At 37.2% G+C, this 25622-nt stretch overlaps 1 protein-coding gene across 1 annotated transcript; it reads right to left on the reverse strand.

Moving 5' to 3' along the window:
• Positions 1-9: 9 nt before the first annotated feature.
• Positions 10-24798, reverse strand: pkn2a (protein kinase N2a). The gene is made up of 22 exons (XM_026206528.1): positions 24405-24798; positions 20161-20452; positions 17413-17567; positions 15381-15510; positions 15148-15293; positions 9882-10110; positions 9067-9249; positions 8829-8938; positions 8558-8701; positions 8250-8325; positions 5412-5571; positions 5198-5315; positions 4811-4932; positions 4650-4734; positions 3529-3620; positions 3262-3438; positions 3113-3175; positions 2938-3014; positions 2720-2862; positions 2311-2418; positions 2140-2220; positions 10-2034 (listed from the first exon to the last, which is right to left on the reverse strand). The coding sequence occupies exons 1-22, from the start codon at positions 24423-24425 to the stop codon at positions 1831-1833; spliced, it is 2916 nt and encodes a 971-aa protein (XP_026062313.1). The 5' UTR covers positions 24426-24798; the 3' UTR covers positions 10-1830.
• Positions 24799-25622: the final 824 nt, after the last annotated feature.

Here is a 25622-nt window from a genome sequence, read left to right on the forward strand (position 1 = left end):
ATGATTGACTTTTTTTTTTTTTAGCAAAACCTGTTATTTACACCATTGTCAAGTCAAACTTCACGACTGTACCTTTGAAACTTTTCTTCTGCATCTTGCTCCAACATACAAGTAGTGGGTAGAAAAGCTTTGTACAGTCCATTTGTTTTCCCACCATTTAGATAAAACATGGATATTTTAAACAAAAAATGAGTGCTTCCAGCTTGATAGTGTTTATGTAGTGTAGCCCATATAATACATCAGACCTCCAACTATTATCTTCTACTCCACTTGAATTGCTTATTACACATATGAAGGTAGAGGCCTATTTTTGAACATGTAGACCAGTTATTAGTATATTTCTATATATATATTTGGTGTCTAGTATATATTCCAGTCAGTCATGTCTCATGACCACATAAGAAAAAAAGAAAAAAAAATGGAGGAATTTCAGTAGGGAACAACTAGGCAATGAGGTAATGTGATTGCCTGTTACATTCACACTACTGTTTAAAAGTTTGAGGTTGGTAAAATTGTTTAACCTTATTCACAGAAATCTCTTTGAAAAATCAATTTGAACAAAAATCCAGTAAAACGGTAACATTGTTAAATAATATTGACATTTTAAAGCAACACTATGTAACTTTTTCGGCGTTCAAAATTAGCAAAATGTATATAGTGAGCGAGTACATTATAAATTCATCTACCAAGACGCGTTTTTGTCTTATCCCAAATCACTACGATACATTTATAAGTGATTATTTTAGCCAGTTCGGTTGCAGTTACCTGCGTGAATCGCACTTGTGAATTTGGTGAATTCTCGAATTTAGAGCTTTATGTAGCACCGGTTAAAATGTTCTTCCGCGGGATGCGTGCAGTTCTGTTTATTAACCGCCAGAGTGCCAAAATTAACATAGTGTCGCTTTAAATTACCGTTCAGTATTTTAATACATTTTAAGACGTGGTTTACTCCTGTGATGGTTAAGCTGAATTTTCAGTGTTTAATTACGTACAGTATTAACATATTAACTTAAAAATCCTACTGACCCCAAACTTTTAAACGTAGTGTAAATCCACCGACAGCTTGAGTCTGGTTAAAAAAAAAACACATGACCCCCATCCTGAAACGTAATTAAAAATAATAATAACTTACTGAATGGAAGTAAATGCATTTTCTGTGTCAAAGCATTGACATGACTAGAGTTGTAACTGGTAGTAATTTGCGGTTTTCATTCTAACTTGCATCATAATGCATTAATACTGCACTGTAGGGAAGAGTATAGATTCCATCAGATAAAATGGCTAGATAATTTGGAAATAGTGGCAAACTTGACATTCATTGGATGAGGTACAATGTATCACCTATTTTTTCGGTCTATGGCTTTAAAACGCTTTCACAGGATTAACCTTGACAGCTGACAGATTTTTTTAAACTACACGCATTGTAAATGCTTCAAAAACAAAGGCTCATAGTTCTCAGTATAACTGAAGAAATTCTGTGGCAAGAAGAATGTGGATGTGGCCTGCTGACTTCCTCAACACTAGGGGGTGTCAGTGAGGCACCTGATCACATGGTGCATTGTGTAAGTCCAGTTGTAAACTAAACTGCTCAGTTTATGTTTTTCATGATCAGTGCTTAGGTCCTGATGAAATTGAATAATTATCCCGAACCTGAAAATCAAAGTTTCTTCTTCATGTTAAAATGGAAAAGGGGTTGTGGTAATCCTAAAATAACACTGCAACAAAAAAGGGATATTTGCAAATGATCCGATTCACATTTTCTGTATCTGTGTGTGCGTGTGTGTGTGTGTGTGTGTGTGTGTGTGGAGAGGGAGGGATGTCAACACATGGCTAACACCAATCTGCAATATAGTCAAAGTCTGCAAACAGGTCCTGCTTGTCCTGGGTCAAGGGCCGAGGCTCTCTGGGAGGTGTGAGCACCGGAGCCTCTGAGGTAAATTCATCGTCAAAATTACTAACGTCACTGGAACTCTGGATTGTGGGTACAAATGGTGGCTTCGCTTTCTTTGCTAAAAGTCCATCCCAGTCAATATTCTGTAAAAAAACAATAAGGCACAGATAAGATTGATATTCAGAGAAAGGGATAAATACATTGCTTGGAATGAACTGAGACATGTAGGCAGATGGTTCAGAAGTTACCCTGAAGAACAGATGTTTCTTCACATCCTCTGCGTCACGTTCACCGGCTCCAAGTCGTCGCTCGGGATTCCTTCTTAATAACTGTGTGCGAAAGAGAAAGAAGTTAATAACAAGACTGGTATTCGTGTCCACACCTGGTAAGTTCACACTGGTAAAGCTCTTAGTACCAACCCTTCTCATAATGGAGATGGCTTCTGTTGAGAGGAATCTTGGGTAGCGAACTTCATCATTCACAATGCTGTCAAACACCTCCTCTTCATCATCACCAGGAAATGGAGACTATAGAAACATGAATTATGAATAATGTTATTTCTATCTCAAATAAATGCATAATGTATAATGGTTTCCACAATAATATAAACTATATATTAGAATGATTTCAGAATTTTTTTTATATTAAAATATATATTTTTTATGTTTTATTGTACTTTTAATTAAATGATTAAATGTAGCCTTGGTGTGCATAAGATACTTATTTAAAATAAAATAAAATAAAATAAAACTCTGAGCCCAAACTTTTAAGGTAGTGTATTTGGAGAGATTATGAGAAAAGAATAAACCGAAGTGGATGAGGTCTGACCTCCCCGACAAGCATCTCAAAGATAAGCACGCCGAGCCCCCACCAGTCCACCGCACGTGTGTAGGAGGTTTCGGTTAACACCTCAGGTGCCAGAAATTCTGGAGTGCCACAGAAAGTGCTCGTTCTGTCCCGGTAACCCATTCCTAACACAGAAAAGAGTAGAACATTTGCCTCTGGATTTTGTACAGCAGACAACACAACAACAAGCTTATCCTTACCTTCTTTACAAAGACCAAAGTCGGCAATCTTGACGAATCCCTCTGTGTCAAGCAGTAAGTTATCCAACTTCAGATCTCTGAAGAATACATTTATTAACCCTCAAATGCACTTAACGAAATACAATGAATATTTATGTCAAAAATTCAATAGTAAAGAACAGATTTTTTCTAATACCTGTATACAATCTTATGCTCGTGTAAAAACTGTAACCCCAGGACGACACAGGCTGCATAAAACCTGCAACAATCAACAACAACAGAACATGTAAAGATGACTTAAGCCTGATTACAATCATCTAAAAGCATGACTTTTGTGTCCCTCACGTGGCCCGTGGCTCTGAAAACACATCGGCGTGAATGTGCATCATGAGGTCTCCTCCCGCCGCATACTCCATCACAAAACACACATGCTCTTTGGTCTGGAAACATGCAAAAAGATTGACGAGGAACGGGTGCCGCACACTGTTCACAGTCTCGAATATCCTCTTCTCACACATCAAACTGGGAGAATACAAAATAAGACAGCTATTAGTTAATACATTTTGCTCACACATATATAAAACATATATAAAACAGAAGAGAACAATTTACCTTTCAACCTCATCACGTGTGACAATATCTCCCTTCTTAAGGGCCTTGATGGCAAACATTTCACCTGTAATACTGTATTCCGCTAATAACACCTGGAGGAAAAGGGAAAGTGAAAACAGATGGTGTTTCCTGCTAGAAAAGTCACTGTCACTATTTCGGGTATTTGTCAAGGTATATGTAGTGCTATATGGTTGTTAGGGCATTTATGGTGGTTGTTTACTAGTCCTGTAAGACCACGCTCGAGTCTCGACGATATCTTGATAAAGATACCATTCACTCTTTAAATGTAAATATAGCATTTTTTGCCAGCTGTATGATCTGTGTATGTGTATGATCTGTCACAGAAAACAAACATATCACTTACAAATAAAGTTAGGTAACACTTTACTTAAAGCCTTTATGTATAATGGCTTTCAGTAAAGTAAGATAAAGGGTTATTAGAGGCTATAATGCATTATAATCATTCATAATGTGCATTGTTATACATTATAACACTGTTGAAAATATTTATAACCAAATTTAAAATGCATAGTGTAACAATTAATTGCTAAGTGTTATAATGTATTAATTGTGGTTACAGTTATTCATGAGATTGTACGATGCATTATAAATTGCATTACAAGGCACAATTAATGCATTAAAACTAAATTTATAAAGCGTTATACATAAAGGCTTTGAGTAAATTGTTACCTAAAGTAAATAGCAAAAAAAAGTAGGAATGTCATTTTTTTGTGAACAATAACCGATAAATGGTCAAATACAGAAAAATATCAAATACAGATTATATTATATATATTACATAAACATTTTTCTAAATAAAGACTGAAAACTAAAATCAAACATTTTAAAAGCGACAGATTAATTAAGGCATCACAAAATTATAATGCCCAATATGAAAACATGAAAAAGGGATATTTTGAGACCTAAACAAAGTTTTTTATTTGTATTTTTTATTAACTAACATTAAACACTGAAACAAATGTTTGGCTCATGGTTATCGACTAACATGAACTGATATAACCTTATTGTAAAGTGTTACCTGAATATCCAAAAATGATATTGCCTCAGCAATCACCACAAAAAAAACAAAAAAAAACAGGAAACTGTAAATAGCCTCATACCTTTCCAAAATGGCCACGGCCTAACACTGCAACACATTTAAAGTCTTTAAGACTGAAATGAAACTGTTCTTCCTCCTCTTCATCCCTACAACAACAAAAGTCCTTTAGTAAGGTCGTGCATACTGTACTTGCTAGTACAAGACAAACTATAAATAGTTCACCTTATTTCTGTGTTGAGCTGTAACGCTGACGGCTGAGTCTCATGTTCCACGACTTCTTCAAGCTCAGATTGAACAATGATGCTATTTCTGTCATTTCGGTAGTCAAATGAAGTCAAAGCGTCCTGTAAAAGAAGAACATAAGCCTTTCAGCTGCCGCTGTTTATACAAGATGACACTGGATAGCTGTTATCTTTACGTTATTAAAGGCAATGGTCAATTCATTTCCTTTTCCTTTTAGATGCAAAACATGAATTACACGTCCGCTTCAGATCTTTATCCTCAGAGTTTAAAGGAGTCTAACTGTGCTTTCAAAAAAACAGATGACATCAACACAGATGCCTGGACAGCTTATCTCTACAACAACCACATGATAGTGCGTGCTGTTACCTGTTTTTGCTCTTTGTTTGGGATCCTGTCCTTAGGCAAGACTTCTCTTACACTAACAGGAGAGTAATGCTTTCTTGTAGCGTCTTTGTCAAAGTCCAGTTTTGTCACTGTTGGGTCACTAGAGAGGGCAGACGAACACAAACAGACATTTGAAAGCACTGCATAATGACAAGTTTAACAAAGTAAGTGTGTTCATTATATTGTATGTCCATGCCTCCTCAGAGCAGGGGTTCCTGGGTGACTGCTTTGTCCAGTCTCAGCTGCCAGCTCTGCCACTTGAGGACTAAATGAGTTATTGGGAGAGAGATTGGCCCTCCTCACCAGCCGGCCCCATGTACCGATGCTCATCTGCGAGGCCTGTAGGAAGGGTTTCCCTGCAGACATGGGAGACGAGAAGAAACACATTTATCAGACCCCTATAAACCTCTAAACTTCGAGATCATGGTAATATAAAACTGTAGCTACAACGACAATAACATAAACTAAAACAAATGGTGTTTCACAAAGGAAAGCTTTCAGAAGGTGCAGGTTTGGGACCGAAGCCCATGTTTGTTGACAGGTGGGAATAAATCATGGTTTTGCTTTATTACAAGCAGTTTGCCTGTATTATGAAAAGGAATTGTATTTGTAAGTGGCCCATAATTAGTTTTTTTGTGACAGCTTTAATATTTAATTTATTAGCTGCTCTTAAAAGTCAACATTTTCTTTTTGAAATAAAACCGTTTGAATTTCTATGTAAACATATTGTAACTGTCTCCCGAGCTTGCTATGAAATTTAAGATTTTGTTACATCACAAAAATAAATACAATAAAAACAGCCTGCCCAGTATTAGACCTAAACACAAACCCGTAGCCAGCCTACACTACCGTTAAAAGTTTGGGGTCAGTAAAAAATTATTTTTTTTGATAAATTAATACTTGGATTCAGCAAGGATGCATTAAATTGATCAAACCGACAGTAAAGAACGTTATAATGCTATCCAGCTCTTTCCTAAAGAGCCTACTGTGGTTTAAATTACGGGGGGTACTTTCAGTTTGGGGAAGTTCCACTCAAAAAGACTGCGACAAATCATTTGAGTTCATAAGGCTGCGATAGAAATACTAAGTCAGGTTATGTTTGGTATATTAATTCGACTTGATATAAAAACAAAATCTATAGAATAGCTCTTTTCAGCCCACTGCATTATTTTCATGCTAAGTATAATATTTTCCACTGTAAGTATATGAAAAAAGCCAACATATACTGTGCATTTGTGATCTGTTCTCCCAATTTAATTTATGATATAAATTATGAATAATTCCCTGGAATGCACTAAGAATCTTTCATTTTTCTACTCAAATCCCCATATCTCTTTCTAGGTCTGTTTTCACACAGATGATGTAAAATGTAATTGTTACGAAATATATTACTATTACTATAATGATATTTAACACGTACTTATATTGCTGCGGGTAGGAGGAGGATCTTTAAGAGTTATTTAGGTTATGTTGAAAGTGATTCGTAAATGCTTTTAGACTTAAAAATTTCCTTTTAATTATCGATTGTTGAAGGGTGAGTAAAATAGTGTCATCTCATTGTACCCAGTTTTTGAAAATGCTGATTGTTTACAATGTAAACAGACATTTATCTCATAATTTGCGCAAAGTTGCTGTTTTTTTAATTTTCTATTCATCAAAGAATCCTGAAAAATGTATTACATGTATTATTAAGCATTAAAAGTATAAAAATTAAGTAATTTACATGTATTATTAAGTATTGCACTTTCCACCTAAATATTAAAGAGCCACACAGATGGGAAATCCAAAATTACCTGTATTACAGTGTATGATGTATCTGTCCATCAGTCAAGTAAGGAGTCGAATCTGAATCGCCGAAACGAGTCGTTATAGATTTCAAATCTTTTGCCCATCTCTATGTACGTCTCTAGGAACACTTTGCAAAATAATCTCCGCCTACCGTCTTGGGAGAAACGGAACTCTGACCTGCACCCCCCCACCCCCCCCACACACAGTTGCTCTGGTTGGTGTGAGAGCATCATGTCGAGGAAACAGTGTGTTTTTAATTGTAAAGGCAAGTTTGTTTTATTTTCACTGCCAAAGAATGAAGATCAGAAGAACCAATGGCTAAAATTAATTTTTACCACAATACCAGAGCAGTACAACAAATCCTTGTTGTGTTCACAACATTTCACTGATGAATGCTTTTCTAATCTCGGTGAGTACAGCGGGATTGTCAAAGCGTTTGGCCATAAAAGAGGGTTCATTACCAACTTTATTTAGACCAACGAGCATCTCCGAATCACAACGCGAAGTATGATTATGAAGTTATGTGTTTGTTTTCTCCCGAGCGTCTTATCAGTATGTGTGCTGTCTGCGCTGATCTTCATTTACAAACACGTCATTAAAATGAAGTGTAACTCCGTGAATACTCAACGAAGAGACATGAGAGAGATATCTATAGAAAGCTTGACATGTCTACTTTAACACTAAACAAGTGCTGCCGAAAACAGATATACTGTGATAAAGTAATCCATATGAAAACAACGCGATGTCTGTTTTTCATGTCTCCCTTCGTTATATCTAATGTGACCACGGCCCCGCGCTGAACGCGCTTTTCAGATTCAAACTGAAGCGCGCGGCTTGAATACACCCACTAAGAAGAGAAAGAAGCGAGACAGTTCAAGTTTTTGATTTTACTGTTTGCTTCGCGATGAGAGGAATAAGACATAATTCACCCCAAAAAGATGCTTAGGTATTGTTTACCGTGAAGTTGTGTGCGGAACAATCAATCAAAACTATGTCAGTTGACCAATCAGTTGGCCGGTCCGAGACTCGAACTCACAACTTTAGTGTTAGGAGTCAAACTCTCTAACCATTAGGCCATGACTTCCCCACACACAAAAAGGGTACAATTTAATTCTATAGGTCTTGCAAATGGTCCTACAAAGCTATTTTTCAACATTTTTTTATTTTGCTCAAGAAAACCATTTTGATGAATTGTCAAATTGCTTAACGTCAATATTAATCTGCTGTGTCGAAGAAATGCCCTCACCTTGTTGTTTTGAGAAGATCTTTTTCTGCCTTTGGAGTTTGGTTCTTCTCTCAATGACTGGATTAAAAAAGGTAACCTGCAACAAAAATGGCTTTTAGATTGAGCTGTGAAACTAATCAAATTCCACTTCAGATCTACTAGGTTCAGTTTCTTTAGAGAAGCAAAGGTGGGAAAACCTGCCCGGGGGATTCAGGGGCCACTGCGCATGAGGAATTCCTCTTTGATTTTCTCACAGAGCTCTGGGCTGCTAATCAGAGGGAGCTTTGTGGGAAAGTATTGATCGCTGAGAGACAATATTGTAAAGGTACCTCTGCAAATAGAGTCCCTTGTGGCTCAAGGTAAAGGCACATTCCGTGCCGCTGGTTGTCCAGGAAGTCCTCCAGTCGCAGGAATTTCACAGCACAAAGGGACCGCCAATCTCTCCAATACACAGATATCTCCAGCTCACGAGACTGTGGTAAACAAACGTACAAATATATATATATATATATATATATATATATATATATATATATATATATAAACAAACAAGACCCAGAAGCATTTTATGCATAAATAAACAATGTACAGTGAGTTTACCCGGTCTAGCTCTAATGTAAACTTCTGGTCCCATGACTGATTACTGACAGGTTTCCAACTGGTCTGACCAACTACAGTGTTGTCAAGCTTCAGAACAGCACTAATCTCATCTGGAGACAAACAGAGACACATACACACATTAAGCTTCTGAACTGCCACAGCTTTGCTTTTTAGTTGTAAAGTCAAATGAAAGGCTGGTGAAAAGCCACTTAAAAGAAAGCTCTAAGAACTACTCAACTGGACAATTCGTCATTTTTGGAGAGATTCCGAACGCTGGTTCCTCTACGGTTCCCACGACTCATGAAAGAGGAGCGCGTTTCACTGGGGCTCCAACCGGGCAGCGGCACCGATGTGGCTTTAGAACGACCAGGAACATTGTCTAACAGGTCCTGACATCCCATGAGCCGAACCTCTAATTTGCCTGTTTTTGTCAAAAACAATCACCATTAAAATATGCTTCCATTTGAAAGTTTGGGGTCAGTAGGATTTACAATTTTTTTTTTAAAGAACCCTTATGCTCACGCAGTCTACATTTATTTGAAAAATATAGGGGAAACAGTAATATTGTAAAATATTATTACAATTTAAAATAATGGTTTCTATTTTAATACATCTTAACATGTAATTTAAAAGTGCCAAAGCTGAATTTTCTGCAGCCATTACTCCAGTCTTCAATGTCACATAATCCTTCCGAAACTATTCTAATATGCTGCTTTGATGCTCAAGATACATTTTTTATACAGTTGTGTTGCTTGATATTTCTCTGGAAACCATGACATTTTATTTCAGGATACGTTGACAAACAAAGTTCAAAAAAATATAATTTATTTTAATCAATTTTAATCAATAATAAAACATTTTTATTAGAATCAAAGATTCTAAATGTCTTTAATGTCACCTCTGATGAATTAATGCATTCTTGCAGATTATATTGTTTTTATTTTAATCTGCAGAATATATTGTTTTTATTTTAATCTTAATAACCCCCGTTTGCAGCTTCATGACACTTTAATAACATTTAAGGTAAATCTGAAGGTAATATGTTTTGGTCACCTGTGAGTGCAGCTGGTTTGGTGCTGTACTGGTTTTTAACAGTGCTGTTGTGGTTCTGTGTCGATATGAAGCTCTGGCGAGGACTGAGGGCTGGAGAGGACATAAGCGATAACTCCTCCATGATCAGACTGCTCTTGGGATGGTTCTTTGGAAGCTCGTTGAGTCTCTGCTCCAGGGAATATTTCAACAAATCCAGCTTCTGGCTGGACTCATTAAACCTGGCTTGGGCCTGAATTTGACAAAATTACAGCAGAGGAATTAATGGCAGTTGGATGCACAGATATTAATCTAAAGGTGCAGTCACATTTACTGTTGCTTGTTGAAATGCTGTGGGTGAAATCCAGTCATAGCAACAGAACTCTTCACACATATTTTGCTTTTACTCAAGTTGGTTATGCAAATAAACTGCATTGATGAAGAGAAAGCTGCTTGGTTTGAAAGTAACTTCTATGTAAGCTGTGCTTCATACATTGCTACACTACTGACAACAGACTATGGACTTTTTCTGCACACAAATATTTGTCAAACTTTCTGTAATGTTGCCTGCCGCACCTTGTAGATGCTAAACTGAAAAATAACATTAACAGAACAATTCACCATTAATGAACTTTGTCTTTATTAATATATACACACACACACATTAATTTTTTTAATCTAGATTAATCTCACTGTAATATTGGAATTAATCTATATTAATCTAGATTAAAATGGCTCATCTGAATTCTGCCAAAGGCATTCAGAATATGTGTGCTACTCAAAAAAAAATAATGACTAAAAGTAAGTCTTTTATAACGGGTTTCTCAAGCTAGGTGGTGCATTAGACTAGGGGCTCATCTCCTGTTTCCAAAATGCATCACAAAGTGCTTGAGAAAGCTGTAAACTAATAACACATTGCACAAGGTGCAAACAACCTTACGCCTGTTTCCCACATACTCTTCTGCAGTGCGTATTTGTTTCATATTTTTTTTACGCACTCATGTTAACAGATTCCAGCGTTCACGTGGTTGCCGTCCGTCAGTGCGTTCCAGGAGCGGTGCGTCTGCAGCAATGCAGCGGTCGTGTACGTACCGAGTAGTGGACTGCAAACACGTCCTGTGTGAAAGCACATCGAGTCCGTGCTGAACCACATAGGTAACGCACACGGACTGCATACGCACTGCAGACGGATTATGTGTGAAACAGGCATGCGTCTTGTTGAGGTTTCCATTGGGAAGCTTCTTAAAAAAAAGATTTTTCCCTTAAGCAAACCTGGCGGCTTCAGCTGCATCCATGTTAGCACATCACGTTTGATGTGGTAATTTCACAGTAGGCATACACACAGGTTCGAAGACCCCCTACAGTGCAATTCGCTTAGTCATACATCCGCGCTAAAATATCAAGGTGAAAGTTATCACAGCTCGCCTAGTATAGACCCAGCTCTCAACCCAACTTTGAGAATAGATTAACAGCGATTTTTTTTTTATCGCCCGATAAGAGTCTCCCGTTAACGCAGCACATTAACGGCGATAATGGCCCACCACTAATATATATACAAGTTGTCCAGCAGGTAAAGGGTGGCGGCTTCTTCTAGAGGCCGTATCCTGCTCGCTGGACATGGGGCCTGCAAAATATACTATGCTAGGTTTCTTTTCATTTATTTTGAACAGACAGTAGTAGAAATGTTAAATTCCATTTAGATGTGAAAATACTAAAAAATACTTATATATATATATATATATATATATATATATATATATATATATATATATATATATATGTGTGTGTGTGTGTAATAAAATATGCAGTACAGACATACAAGGAATTAATTCTTGCCTGAAAAAAAAATGCTCTGGTTACTCACATAACCTCAGTACCCTGAGATAAAGGAATGAGCATTGCATCATCATGGACGACTGGTTGGGGAAACTCCTGTTTACTCGGTTACTGAAGCCTGATTTGTTAATGTTTGTGTAGTTGCACAAACCTATGGTGCTCAGGCTCGCCAGAGAGGGTGTAGCCAACTGCTATACAAGTTGGCCTGGAGTGGCATTTCATTGGATTCAATTACTGAAGCGACAGCCATCAATTCACTATAGCAGTGATCTTCAAATCTGGCTCGAGAGATCCACTTTCCTGCTCCAAAAACACCTGAATTTGCTAATAAATTTCTTTAAAAATCACAGGTAGGTTTTCTGATTAGGGTTTTTTGACCTTTTGATGCTGAACTCCTGTTGTGTCATCATTAACGACTAGTAGGGAATAGTATCCATTAACTCCATGCTAAGCAGATGCAGAAAGTAGCTTGTTCCGTGAGCTTAGCCCAGGAACACTCAGTAAGGGCTCCATAAATTTGAGCCACAAAGAGACCCGGAATGTTCTGAGGTCAACTTGAGATAACTTTCCCCACCCAAGAGGGGGCCATTCCTCTGGTGGAATGGGCCCTCACACTCAAAGGGCACTGCAAGCCAGCTGAGGCATGAGCAAGAGCTATAGCATCTACTATCCAATGAAACAGCCTTTGCTTTGTGACAGGCAGTCCTTTAGAGCTGTGATGGCTGCCACATAGACTTTAAGCCAAGAAAGGGTGCACCCCTTATCCAGCTGCTCCTGTAAAAAGGTTAGCTCTTCAGAGAGAAAGTAGTTGGGAGAACAGAGCAGGGAGGACCACCTTTGTGAAAGAATGTGAAGCATGACTGAAGACGGGCGAGATTCTTGGTGAGTGCAGCCTCTGCATGAGAGACCCCCAGACAGGCGACACACTCATTGTGACTGTGGGAATCTCCTTCCACTGCAGTGGCTTGGTTTGATCGCGAAGGAGCAGGCTGTGCTTCTTGCTTCATCACAGAGTCAGCGAAGAGATCGTCTCATTGCTGAAGGAGAAGATTATAATTAAATGGCCCCCCTCTGGTGGGCTTGAGCACCATTGGTTTGTTCAACTACACAAACATCAACAAATCAGGCTTCAGTAAGAGTAAATAGGAGTTTCCCCAAACAGCCGTCAATGACAACGCAGGGGACAGTATGACATTTAACGTATGCTGAGTTTCAGTTCATTTTTGTGACACAATTTGTTCATAGAATTTGTTCATAGAAAAGAAACTCCTATTTATTTTCTTTATTTTACAAAAGCAAAATGTTTTGTTTTCATTGTGAGTGTACACGAATAAAAGTAGATCTTTAACAGTGATGCATTATTAATGAGTTAATTCTGCTGGTATAAGGAAACAGTTGAAGTGATCGCGCAGGCGCATACACACACAAAACATATCAGTTCCAGCACTGCTAACTTGACAGTACAGTTGGCACTTTATCAAAATAAAATACAGTGAACCAAACATCAGCGTGCCTGCCTCTGTAACCATTGGAATGTGACTGAAATACAAAACCTATAATTTACATAATAAATAATAGTTTAGCATTCAGATACATCGCAAACATGGAAATATTATGGAATACTTGGATTTGTGCCGAATGAGAGATATAGGATACAAAATCACAAAGCTCCATTTCGCAAACAGTTGAGTGCGCAAGCCTTTAAAGTATACACCTTTCAGTCTATGTGAGAGACGCATTCAGAATCAGCACATGGTCACTGTCTTTGTTTTGGCTTTGTTTTCAAGTGCGAAACTCATGGCATTCGCTTGTTGTTCTTCTGCTGGCGGTTATTAAACAGTGTTGCATTACTCAGGGCGCCCCCTTCTGGATTGAGGGTGAATTGCCTGTATTCGTTGTAAGGCACTGAACAGAGATATCTGTACCGTGACCGTTCAGTATGAATATATGTATCATTACACCTCTAATATGCATACATACATACATACATATACAGTGGGTACGGAAAGTATTCGGACCCCCTTAAATTTTTCACTCTGTTATATTGCCATTTGTTAAAATCAATTAAGTTCCTTTTTTCCTCATTAATTTACACACAGCACCCCATATTGACAGAAAAACACAGAATTGTTGACATTTATTAAAAAAGAAAAACTGAAATATCACATGGTCCTAAGTATTCAGACCCTTTGCAGTGACACTCATATATTTAACTCAGGTGCTGTCCATTTCTTCTGATCATCCTTGAGATGGTTCTACACCTTCATTTGAGTCCAGCTGTGTTTAATTATATGGACTGGACTTGATCAGGAAAGCCACACACCTGTCTATATAAGTAAGACCTTACAGCTCACAGTGAAAGTCAGAGCAAATGAGAATCATGAGGTCAAAGGAACTGCCTGAAGAGCTCATAGACAGAATTGTGGCAAGGCACAGATCTGGCAAAGGATACAAAAAATATTTCTGCTAGATTTAAACTTCCTAAGAGCACAGTGGCCTTCATAATCCTTAAATGAAAGATGTTTGGGATGACTAGAACCCTTCCTAGAGCTGGCCGTTCAGCCAAACTGAGCTATCTGGGGAGAAGAGCATTGGTGAGGGAGGTAAAGAAGAACCCAAAGATCACTGTGGCTGAGCTCCAGAGATGCAGTCGGGAGATGGGAGATGGGAGAACGTTGTAGAAAGTCAACCATCACTGCAGCCCTCCACCAGTCTGGGCTTTATTGCAGAGTGGCCCAACGGAAGCCTCTCCTCATTGCAAGACACATGAATGCCCCCATGGAGTTTACTTAAAAACACCTGAAGGATTCTCTGGTCTGATTACACAAAACCAAGATAGAACTTTTTGGCCTTAATTCGATGTGTGTAGAGAAAACCAGCCAGTGCTGTTCACCTGTCCAATACAGTCCCAACAGTGAAGCATGGTGGTGGCAGCATCGTGCTGTGGGGGTGTTTTTCAGCTGCAGGGACAGGACGACTTGCAATGGAGGGAAAGATGAATGTGGCTAAGTACAGGGATATCCTGGGTCTGAATACTTAGGACCGTGTGATATTTCAGTTTCTCTTTTTTAATAAATGTGCAAAAATGTCAACAATTGTGTGTTTTTCTGTCAATATGGAGTGCTGTGTGTACATTAATGAGGAAATTAACTTAAATGATTTTAGCAAATGGCTGCAATATAACAAAGAGTGAAAAATTTAGGGGGTCTGAATACTTTCCGTATCCACTGTGTGTGTGTGTGTGTGTGTGTGTGTGTATATATATATCTCAAAGGTTTTAAATGGATCAAAACCTTTCATCAAAGACTGTAAAAATCTTTTTTTTACACACCAGCTCATACACTGCTGGTAGTCTCTCTGGTCAAGGTCAAAGGGTTAAAACTTAAAAATAGTGCTAAAGGTCCGACAACATGGTCAGTTCAGAAGGTGGTGATGATGGTATAGTTGAAAATACCTCTGAGTGAGCCCTCTTCTCAGCCAGTTTACCAGAGCCCAAGAGCTTCATGACATTCTTGGCCCCCTCTGCTACAGCATACTCTATCCGTGTGTGATGGCAGAGTTCCTCCACCCGCAGGTCCAGAGGACTGATGATGGGTTTGGCTGCAACACAACACCACAGACATATTTATTGTTTGTGCTTGTTGAACTGTGAATGCTAATGCTGGAGGAACTGTGCGTTAATGTTACCAATGACATCATTGTTGTCAAAGCTGAGCTCGCTGGTTTGGCTGGCTTTGAGAATCTGCATTCGGATGAACTCGATCTTGGTTTTGCTGTCTTGAAGCATCTGCTGAGCTGTTGCAAGCAGTTTTCTGTCCTGCAAAGTCAACAACAGATGCATAAAATCAAGTCATGCAAAAACAAATACAGATTTTATGTGATGACAGGAAATATTCTTTCAGCTAAACTCAGTTTTTGTTATCCATTTAAAATAAGGATGCACAATAATATATCAGCATCAGCCCGATATGAAAAATTAAGGCAATATTTCTTGCCCATAAAGACGAATACATTAACTCAAAATGTGCTCAGGGTGTGCTAGCGATTAGATCATGTCAGCAGTGTGGCTCATTCCTGAAGTACAGTTTTGCCTGAATTATGATTAGAATCGTTGTTTTGGATTGCTGCATTTAAACTGAGAATCCACGTACAGAATGACATATTCGGTGTGTTATAGAGTCAACAGCAATAGACTGTGCACCGACAGCCTCCCCTGGGTCCTAATTACCTTTCTGTTTAGTTTTAATTCCATCTGAGGCATTGTTTGCCTACCCCTAAAAAAATGTAAGCAACATACACAAATAGCATTTAGACTGTTTCTGATTAAATACAGCAGTAACTGATGCCATAATATCATGAGTATGTTTTGATTTAAAGTTCAGCAGCTATAGCTTACATGAAAAAAAAGTCACTTTAATAATATTATATATACTGAATTATTCATTAATATGTTATTGGTTATATTTTTTAAACAAATTATGAGCTCTAAAAGATTTTCAGAACTTTTGCTTTAGAACATTTACAAATGTTAAATCTTAAATCAAAGTGAAAAATAATTTGCTAATAATTTCTGCACATGAGAGACTTGGTGTTGCTTCTAAACAAAAGAAAATATATCGGTATCGGCATCAGCTATCGGCCAAAATGGGTTGAAAAATATTGGCATATAGGATACCGGCAAAATCCAACATTGTGCATCCCTATTTCAAAAGTGTGAAAAGTTTTTTACTTCTTCATTTAATTAATTAATGTAAAATATTTAACACTGTTAGAACTCTTGTGCAAGCTAGTCAAAAGCTAAACATTTTCCATGGACTTATACAGTGCCAGAGTGTGCAAGAAGGAAAGGCTTCCGTTTACAAGTCATTTCCTGGTTGACATCAGCCCTTGCAAATTTCCCAGAGGGCTGCACCATGTGTTTGTGTTTGTGTGCGTTTGTGTGTGTGTGTGTGTGTGAGTGTGTTGCCAGAGGGGATAAGTTCATCACCAGCACCACTCCTATGGCCAAACCTCTCAGGCAAGTCACAGAAGTTGAACTCATGTCATTGAAGCAAAGCAGTAGAACTGGAGCCTGTATTTCTATCCGAGTGTATTTGAAAAAAAATTATTTAGACGTGTTGGCAATTATCGCTTAAGAATGCACTACCATTTAAACAATTGGGGTCAGTACAATATTTTTTTTAAGGATAGGAATAGCCTACATTTTCCATCAATTATGCAATTAATTGATAAAAAATTATGGTAAAGTCATTTATAAAGTTCCAAAAGATACTAATAGTGCTACTTTCTATTCAGCAAATAATCTTTAAAACGTGTAACATGGTTTGCACAAAAATATTAAACAGTGCAATTGAGCAGCATATGAGCATTTTAGAATGATTTCTGAAGGATCATAAGACTGAAGTAATGGCTGCCGAATAAATTACATTTTTAAATAAATTAAAATAGGTAAAATATATATTAAAATGTAATCTTATTTCCCAATATTGCTGTCTGAATTATATTATTCATCAAATAATTGCAGCCTTGGTAAGCACAAGAGGCTTCTTTCAAAAACATTTTACTGACTCCGAACTTTTGACTGGTTCAGGGCCAAGATGGTTATATAGTGTTCTCTCATGTGCTTTGTAAACAACAGAACCTGGATTGTGCATCACTGGTAATAAAAAAAAAACCCTCAAGCGAAAAGAGTCATTAAATAAAACCAAATGTACACTACCTTTGAGGAACCATTTGAATACATCTGGATCATGTTCTCGGCCCCCTGTTTCACCTTCAATTCAATGTCGTTCTGTTTTTTCAGAGCTGCTAGTCTGCTGCTGATAGTGCATGTCCGTGCTTCACTTTTAGGGCTGTCCAGCGTAAGAGGGCACTCTGGGAAAGAAATGGTAAAAGTTAGTAGGACCCAAACAGATTCTAAAGACAGACTTCCTAAAGCAATTTAGAAATAAGAGGATTGTTCTCCCAAAAAATATAACTCTTGTCATTATTTATTCACCATCATAACAAACCTACACTCAAACCTGTATGAGGTAAAGGAGAATTTGAGAAATATCTCTGTGTTTTTTGTCAATACAATCAAAGTCAATCCTCTCCAGGGTTATTTGATTGCCTGCTTATATCTTCAACTACTTCACAACACCAGCACCAACTAAATAATGATACTTTCTTTGGATCAGAAGAAAGAGGCGAGTAGTCTGAGAGCAACAAAATTATGTTTATGCAGTTTTCTGTGGCCACTTCCAGATTTTTGGCTAAACCATAAAAAACAGGAAGGATGTTGCAAAAGAGTACCTGATTCTTTGTTTGACCTTTGAGTAACATTAAAAAATCACGTTTAAAAGCGGCACTAATTCAAGTAAGAATATTTATGCTTTTGATTAATTTGAAATTATTTTTATTGGTTAAAAATATGTTCATATGGTGCAAGCACTCTTATGAGGGTGATTTCTTAATTCTGTAAGTTTTGCAGCTTTCCAGGAACATATTTTGGTTGCTTTGATGAAGGACAGGGAAAACGGAAATTATTTCAATGAAGCACAGCAATACTTTTCATGTCCAGACAAGTAAAAACTCCCCTACTTCTACAGATAAATGAAACCTGTTAGACTTCTGCAAATAACAAACAAAAACATCAGCTGTCATAAAGGCACTTTATGTGACTGCAGAGCTGGGCAATAAAAAAAATAAGGTGGTAGGCATAACACACACAAAGAAACAGATGTTTTTGGTAGCATCTATGATTTAATCTTCAACAGCAATAATACAGTTGGTAAAGTCAATTATTATTTTAGTTTTCAGTTAAATCAATATGGTCTCATGTAATAAAAGTCTAAAATGTTAATATTACTGTGGGTGCATGAAAAAAAATTCATATATATATATATATATATATATATATATATATATATATATATATATATAGCATTTATCCAGATTTAGATTAAACAAACATTTTAACATAGGCAGCAATGGCAGGATTTTTTAAATAATCATTCCTTTGACTGAAGAAAAAAAAAAAGTTAATTAAATACTTAATTTAACTTAATACTTTTATTTAGCAAGAATATATCAAATTGATCCAAATTAAAAGTCAAGAAGGAGACATTTAAAATAATACAAAGGATCCTTAAGGGTCTTTTGAATTTTCAATCCATCAAAGAATCCTAAAACGATCAAGAAGAAATACTTCTTTGGCTCCACTTCCAAATATTAGAATGATTTCTAAAGGATCATGCGACACTGAAGACTGGAGTCATGGCTGCTGAATGGTTGCTTTGCATCACAGAAATAGATTAAATAGATTTGTTAATGAAGAACAAGCGTCTTTTGTTAAGCACCTGGAGACTCCCGAGTCGTCATATTAAGCAAGGCATAAATACAGATCCCTGTGTTGTGGTTATTATTAAAAAAAAGTCCACAGGGTGAGGAAAAATGCACCCACACAGGAGGTATTACAATGAGACTTCAAAGGTGCTTAAAAGTAGACTGAAGACCTATAACATACTGGACTTACTATTTATTTCATACTTATTTGCTACACACAATAACAAACATACGTGTCTGTGTAATGGATGTAATAAGAGCTGATGATAAAAATAAAGTGCATAAGGCTTGAGCCATCAGCAGTGAGTAGAACAGCCTGACCGACTCCCAACAAGTGCTGCTCAACCATGACATCACCAGCGAGGCACGGGCACTGGAGCGCTGTCGTCTTCCTGTGGCATCTGCTGATTTCTGCTTAGCCGACACAGACTGAGGTGTGACATGGAGACATTCCTCTCGCGCTGAGTCACCAAACAAAAGCCCCTTCTCATCAGATAATATCCATGCCAGGCTGCATCTTGTCCCGTATAAGGATGTGGTTAGCAGGATAAGAGATCTGACCAAGCTTCTTTAAGATATCCTCACAACTAAATATTATTGTCAAGAACTGCTACACCTGTAGTGTGCGACTGTCTAGGCACACATATCTCACATGTAAAAGCTATTTATCTTCAAAACAATCAAAAAGTGATTTGTGGATACTGTGGAGAAGCATGTTATGAACTGAAAGGATGACTGATTTGTAAAGTCTTGGCAGCATCAGTAAGAACAGGTGAAAATGGGTTTGTCATGTATGCCGTCACTGGGTTTAGGAGTTTATGATCATCTTGGAGTTCCTCACTCTAATTTGCTGCTCAAAAACATTTATTATCTTTCTCAATGTTGAAAGCTTGTGCTGCTTAACAGTTTTGTAGAAACCATGATACCTTTTTTTGGACTCTTCAAAGCATTTATTTGAAATAGATATCTTTTATAACATTATAAATGTCTTTACTAACACTTTATGCATCCTTGCTGAACAAAAGTGTTGCTTTGTTTAAAAATATATCTTCCTGACCTCACACCTTTGAATGGAACGTGTGTAGAAATACTGATGGCACTAAAGATGGTTAAAGTTTACTTATGAGTGCTTTGCTCATACCTAAGAGAAGATCCTCTGGGTCCTTCACCACAATATGAGCGTTGAGCTCCTGCAGCTCTTGATGCAGCTCCTCTAACTTCTTGTTGGACTTCTTGAGTATATTATCAACATACGCCAGTCTCTTTTTTTCTGTTGTGACCTTTCTAAGGTTCTCCACCCCCTCTTTGATCCTCAGCTCTTTGCGGATCTCCCTCTTGATCTGCTCCTTGATTTCGTCTAGCTTCTGCTGCACCATGGTATCAGACAGGTCAAGGTTGTGCCCCAGGCCCAGCCGGTCCGAAACCATGTGAGCCTGTACAAAATGAACGTATATTAATATATTTGGATGTTAATATTCTTACCTTAGTCTTTAAAAACAATTTCAAACACTTCCTTGGGTCTTTTTTTCATGGAAACACCTGAAGGAAATACCCTCCTAAGGCATAACTGTATTAGGTAGTATTAGGATTCATGATATATTGCATTCACATTACCCAGCACACCCTGCACACTAACCCCCAAGCATGAACGAAAACACACACAGGCACACAAACACATAAAGAAGCACAGTATCATTGACATCAGCAGGGAGGATAACTGGTCTGAGAGAGTGGGTGAGCCAGAGCCTGCTTAGCCCAGCTCTTCATGAGTTCACTAACAATATGTAAGAGAACTGACACGGCTCCTCTAATCTTCGTCCAGGAGAAAGTGGAACCATAAATAAAGCTAAAAAAAATTTAATAAAAAACCTTCAGCAGAATATGCTCATTCAGGTCTAAAGGAAGGTGAGGGTTATCAAACATGCACAGACAATAAGCAAAATATCTAGAGATGCACCGATGTATTGGCCGCCAATCGTTATCAGCCAGGTTTTGATTACTTTAAAGCCACAGGCATATTGAAAATATCAAGAAAAGGGTCAATACCGATGGTTTATTAATTAACTGCATGGAGACAATGAGTTGCATGTCTGTTGCCTAATGCAACGCTTTTCTCTGGGCAAAAGAATTAAATACATGCCAAAACAAAAAATCTGTACAAAATATAATAGTTTGTTAGACGGTATAGTACGGCCATATGCAAACGTGCTGCTTTCGCATAAAAACGAGTGAAATGCCCACACTCAGCTGTAAATTCATCATGGTAAGTCATAATGGCAATGCATTGGCGTTAGAGTTTATCCGAGGATATGTCATTAACTGCCAAGCATTAAGCCTGCATTTAAGTGAAAATGAACGGCAGGTAATATGCAGCTTTTTGTTTGAAACCAGTGTAAAACACGGATTTACACAAGGACACATCATGCACCTGCAGCATTACTGTAAACGGAGAAAACAGAATAAAACTATAAAGGCTACATAAAAAGGAATATATAGATACATTAAACAGATTAACAAAATGAAAGAAAAAAAATAGTGCTGAGTTTCGGATAATTGTAACACGCTCCAAAGTTCACGGGGAAAAAGATAGCAGAAAGCAATTTTCTTTACTTTACAAAAGCTTTACAGTTTTGAATGATGTTTTGCTTCTATCTGTATAACAAACCACCATTGGTATGACCATAAAATACGGAGTAATAGTTGGGAAAACAATGCAGTGATTGCGTTATCTGCAGAGCCTGCATTATCAAAATAAAATACAGTTAAAGAAACATAAAATGTTATACTGCTCAATTTGAAGTGAAGAACAAAAGCCTATAGTTTACATAATAAATAATATGTTTTTTACTCAAACCCGTTTCTCAGAGGATCACAGGAACAGAAATCTTTAAATTAAAATTCTGCTCGGAGGGAACCAACTTAGTTTTTCTTCTTGTTTTAAGCTCTGCTTTATGCAATTCACCAATATTGGTATCGGTATCGTATCAGGCAAAAAAAGGAAAAAAAAAATCTATCGGTGCATCACTATCTGAATCCATAACATTCATATTCAAATAAATCAACATTCAAATTGTAAAAATAGAGATGCACTGATAATATTACTCCGGAAGATACCAATATGATCAACTGATAAGTTACTTTTTTTATTTTTTTTGCCTAAATGCAAAAAAGAAAACACTAACAACAACTAAAATCATCAAGTCATTTCATTGCTACAAGTGAGGCATTACAGCATTAATGCACAGAATGAAAAATGTATAGTTAATCTGAGACCTGCTGACAATTTACATTTAACAGTGTGTTTTAAAGATGAACTTTGAGTAAGCATTAGATGACAGCAGAGGTAATCTAAATTTAACCTCAATGAACATGTACATTTAAAGGGTATGTTTTCCCATTTCAAACCAACTATGTATTGTTGCAATGTCTGTAATGAATGCAAGTTAACATTGTGTATTATTTTTCCATTTTACCAGGACCAAGATGTGCCCTTATTTTTGCCAGCAAAATTCCACCAGATGACGTAAATCAAATTTTAAAAAATGTCTTTTTACTGCACAGACTGCCAACTTTTTATTAAAACCCCATCTTGCCAACAGTGAATTACACCTTTGAATATCCAATATTGACAGATACACATAAATTGAAATACTGTCCTCTGATGTTTGTGGGTAATTGATATGTTAGTAATATATTGTGCATTCTTAATACAAAATATAAAGCTGAACTGGAGTGAATGTTCTGAAATTTTAGCTTTGGTGACCCCCTTGTTTATATACTTCATCCATGACTTTAAAATCTCACTGTCTACAGAAAGAAATAAAACTTATAAAAAATAACTGACAAAGAAATAAAACAAATAAAAAATAACTGACATACATGTTTTGACACTCTCTGAGTCTGCTTGCACGTACAGCACTGACTCATGGGGCAACTGAAGGTCATGGAAAAGCAACTGTCCTACATTTACGGAGCCAGCTGTGACTTATCTCTTCCTCACTTGTGCCGCTACACTCAGGTGAAACACACAAAACCAATATCAAAACAGCACAATCTGCATGACAAAAAAATGTTCCATTAAATAATGCATTGTTCTCATTAATACTCAAACTGTTGAGGGTTAAAATCTTCCTTTATTCAGTCCTGAGGAGCACTTCAACCAACAAGTGTCTCCAGACCTCTCATTCACCACATAACACCAAATTAAGCAGTATTGTCTCATCCACTTTCCACAATAGTCTTGGGACTTATCAGTTTTGGGAAAAAGGCTGACAAATCATGTTTCAGTAACAACAGTGTCATTTCCAGTTTACAAAAACACAACAGACTCCTGGTTGTAATTTGAACGCACTGACAAAATGACATCTGACAGGACGTGATTTTGCAGACAACTGAATTCACAAATGCTCAAAATTGTGTCATTGTGAATAACATAAAAAGTGAAATTGGGAGGATTCAAATAACTTGTAGTAATAGGATACAGTTGCTTTCCATAATAATGCATTTTAAAGAAGTCAATTTATAATGGCTGACAACTCTTTGCGGTTACTTTCATCCCTTTACCAAAAACATAATTTTGATGTTTAAGTCTTAAAGGCAGATAAACACACACACACACACACACACACACACATATATATATATATATATATATATATATATATACATAAGAATCATTTATATATAAATTGTTTAGTATAGTTGACTTTAAACAATGAACCACTCTACACTATCCTGATAACTAGTTTCAAAGTCTTGGAAACAAGACTGCAGTTCAGCACTAGTTCAGGACAAAAAGACAAGCCCAAAATCATGTTGAAAAACATAAGCATAAACCAACAGAACAGAACTTAATTCGAAACTTCCCAGTATAGAAAACTTGACTATACTACATCTCACAGTAGTGAAGCTATGGTAATACCACGCTAGAGGCAGTGGATTTATTTCACAATTATCCATTATCTTCATTTAAATCTGACTTAGTTAACCTCTTCAACTAGTTTTGCTGTCTAGGTAGGCAGCTCACTGGGTTTTGAGACACAACCAGTGTGTACAATTCCAACACATCACAACTCCGTGTTTCCACTAGGCAACATGGCATAAAATTTTAATTAAGTGTTATGTGGAGACACTAATATGACTGTACGGGAAAAATACAAGCTCTAAACTCCTGTCATAAGCGTTTTCGGACCACATTCCCCGTTTTCCCGTGTCATGAGCTCGACAGAGAGAGCAGCTCGTCCCAAAGGAAGAAAAGTAGTGGCTTGAAAGTGCGCGAGAGAGCTGCGCTTAGGGCGCATACTAGGGTTTTAATGCATAAAAGTCGCCGTGCACACTTTAAGATTATTTACATATATATCGTATGAAATAAAAAACTTTTCCTACCTGCATGGGATCGGCGGCCATCTTGGTTGTGAACTCTTTTTTTTTTTTTAAATCAAACTCTGGGGAAGGGGAGGTGAGTCACTCCCAAAAAACAAGCCTGTTATGTTTCTGTCTCAAGCGAAAAGCGCTTTATTTGGAGTACGATCCATAGCATGGCCGGGATACGGAGGGGGTCCCATTGTCGAGCAGTCGGTTTGTTGTAAACGCAAGGGCTCAGAGTGAGATCCGCGCTTTTGGGGTGAAGGCAGAGCTGTGCTGCTAATATCGGAACAAGGGCAGGCGGGTGGCAGAGCAACACAAGTGCAAGTTTCTGTTCCCGCACCCAGTTCAGCTACGGCCAGTCCACCCTTGATCATGTGATCAATAACAGATTTACAGACCCCGCGTCCCAATGTGCATACTATCCACCCTTTGAATAGTACTGAAAACGACTAATATCACATAGTATTTTGCATGGATAGTGTGCATAGTGGGACACAGGAATAGGCTTCAACTTAACAATTTGATTCTATAGTAGGACCACGAATTCTTTTAGATTAATTTAAAAGGACTTTATTCCGTTAAAAAGTTATTCTACTGCGATTATTGCATTGGGGCATATTTTACAGGAGTTGAACACTAATAATTCATCCTGTACGTACTTTTTACATAGAAGTTTTTGCAGAATAAAAATTTGTTCTATCGCGATGTATGTATGTATTTTTTTTATTGGGACAGCTCATTTTGTTGTAAACTATTTTAGGAGTGAACATATAGAGCTTTCTTTAATGTATTCCAACAGTAGTTCTCAAAGAGGGCCGGGGGTCAGGGCCCACTAGGGGGCCTCAGTCACAGGATGAGTTAAAATGATTTCAATTGTAATAAAATAGGCCTAATGTCATGAATGTCTTTTTTTTCTTTTTAATAGAAATGTATACGTCATCTGAAAGCTGAATAAATAAGGTTTCAATTGATATATGTTTGTTAGGGTAGGACAATATTTGGCCGAGATACAACTATTTAAAAATCTGGAATCTGGAAAGGTTGCAAAAAAAAAAAAAAAAAAAACCCAAAAAATTTAATATTAGTCCTTAACAATGGTTTTTACTAATCAAAAATTAAGTATTGATATATTCACTGTAGGACATTAACAAAATATCTTCAGGGAACATTATCTTTACTTAATATTCTAATGTCTTTTTGCACAATTGTATTTTGGGCTGTTGCCACAAATATACC

The sequence above is a fragment of the Carassius auratus genome, chromosome 27, assembly GCF_003368295.1.
Source record: "Carassius auratus strain Wakin chromosome 27, ASM336829v1, whole genome shotgun sequence".
Taxonomy (NCBI): Eukaryota; Metazoa; Chordata; class Actinopteri; order Cypriniformes; family Cyprinidae; genus Carassius; species Carassius auratus.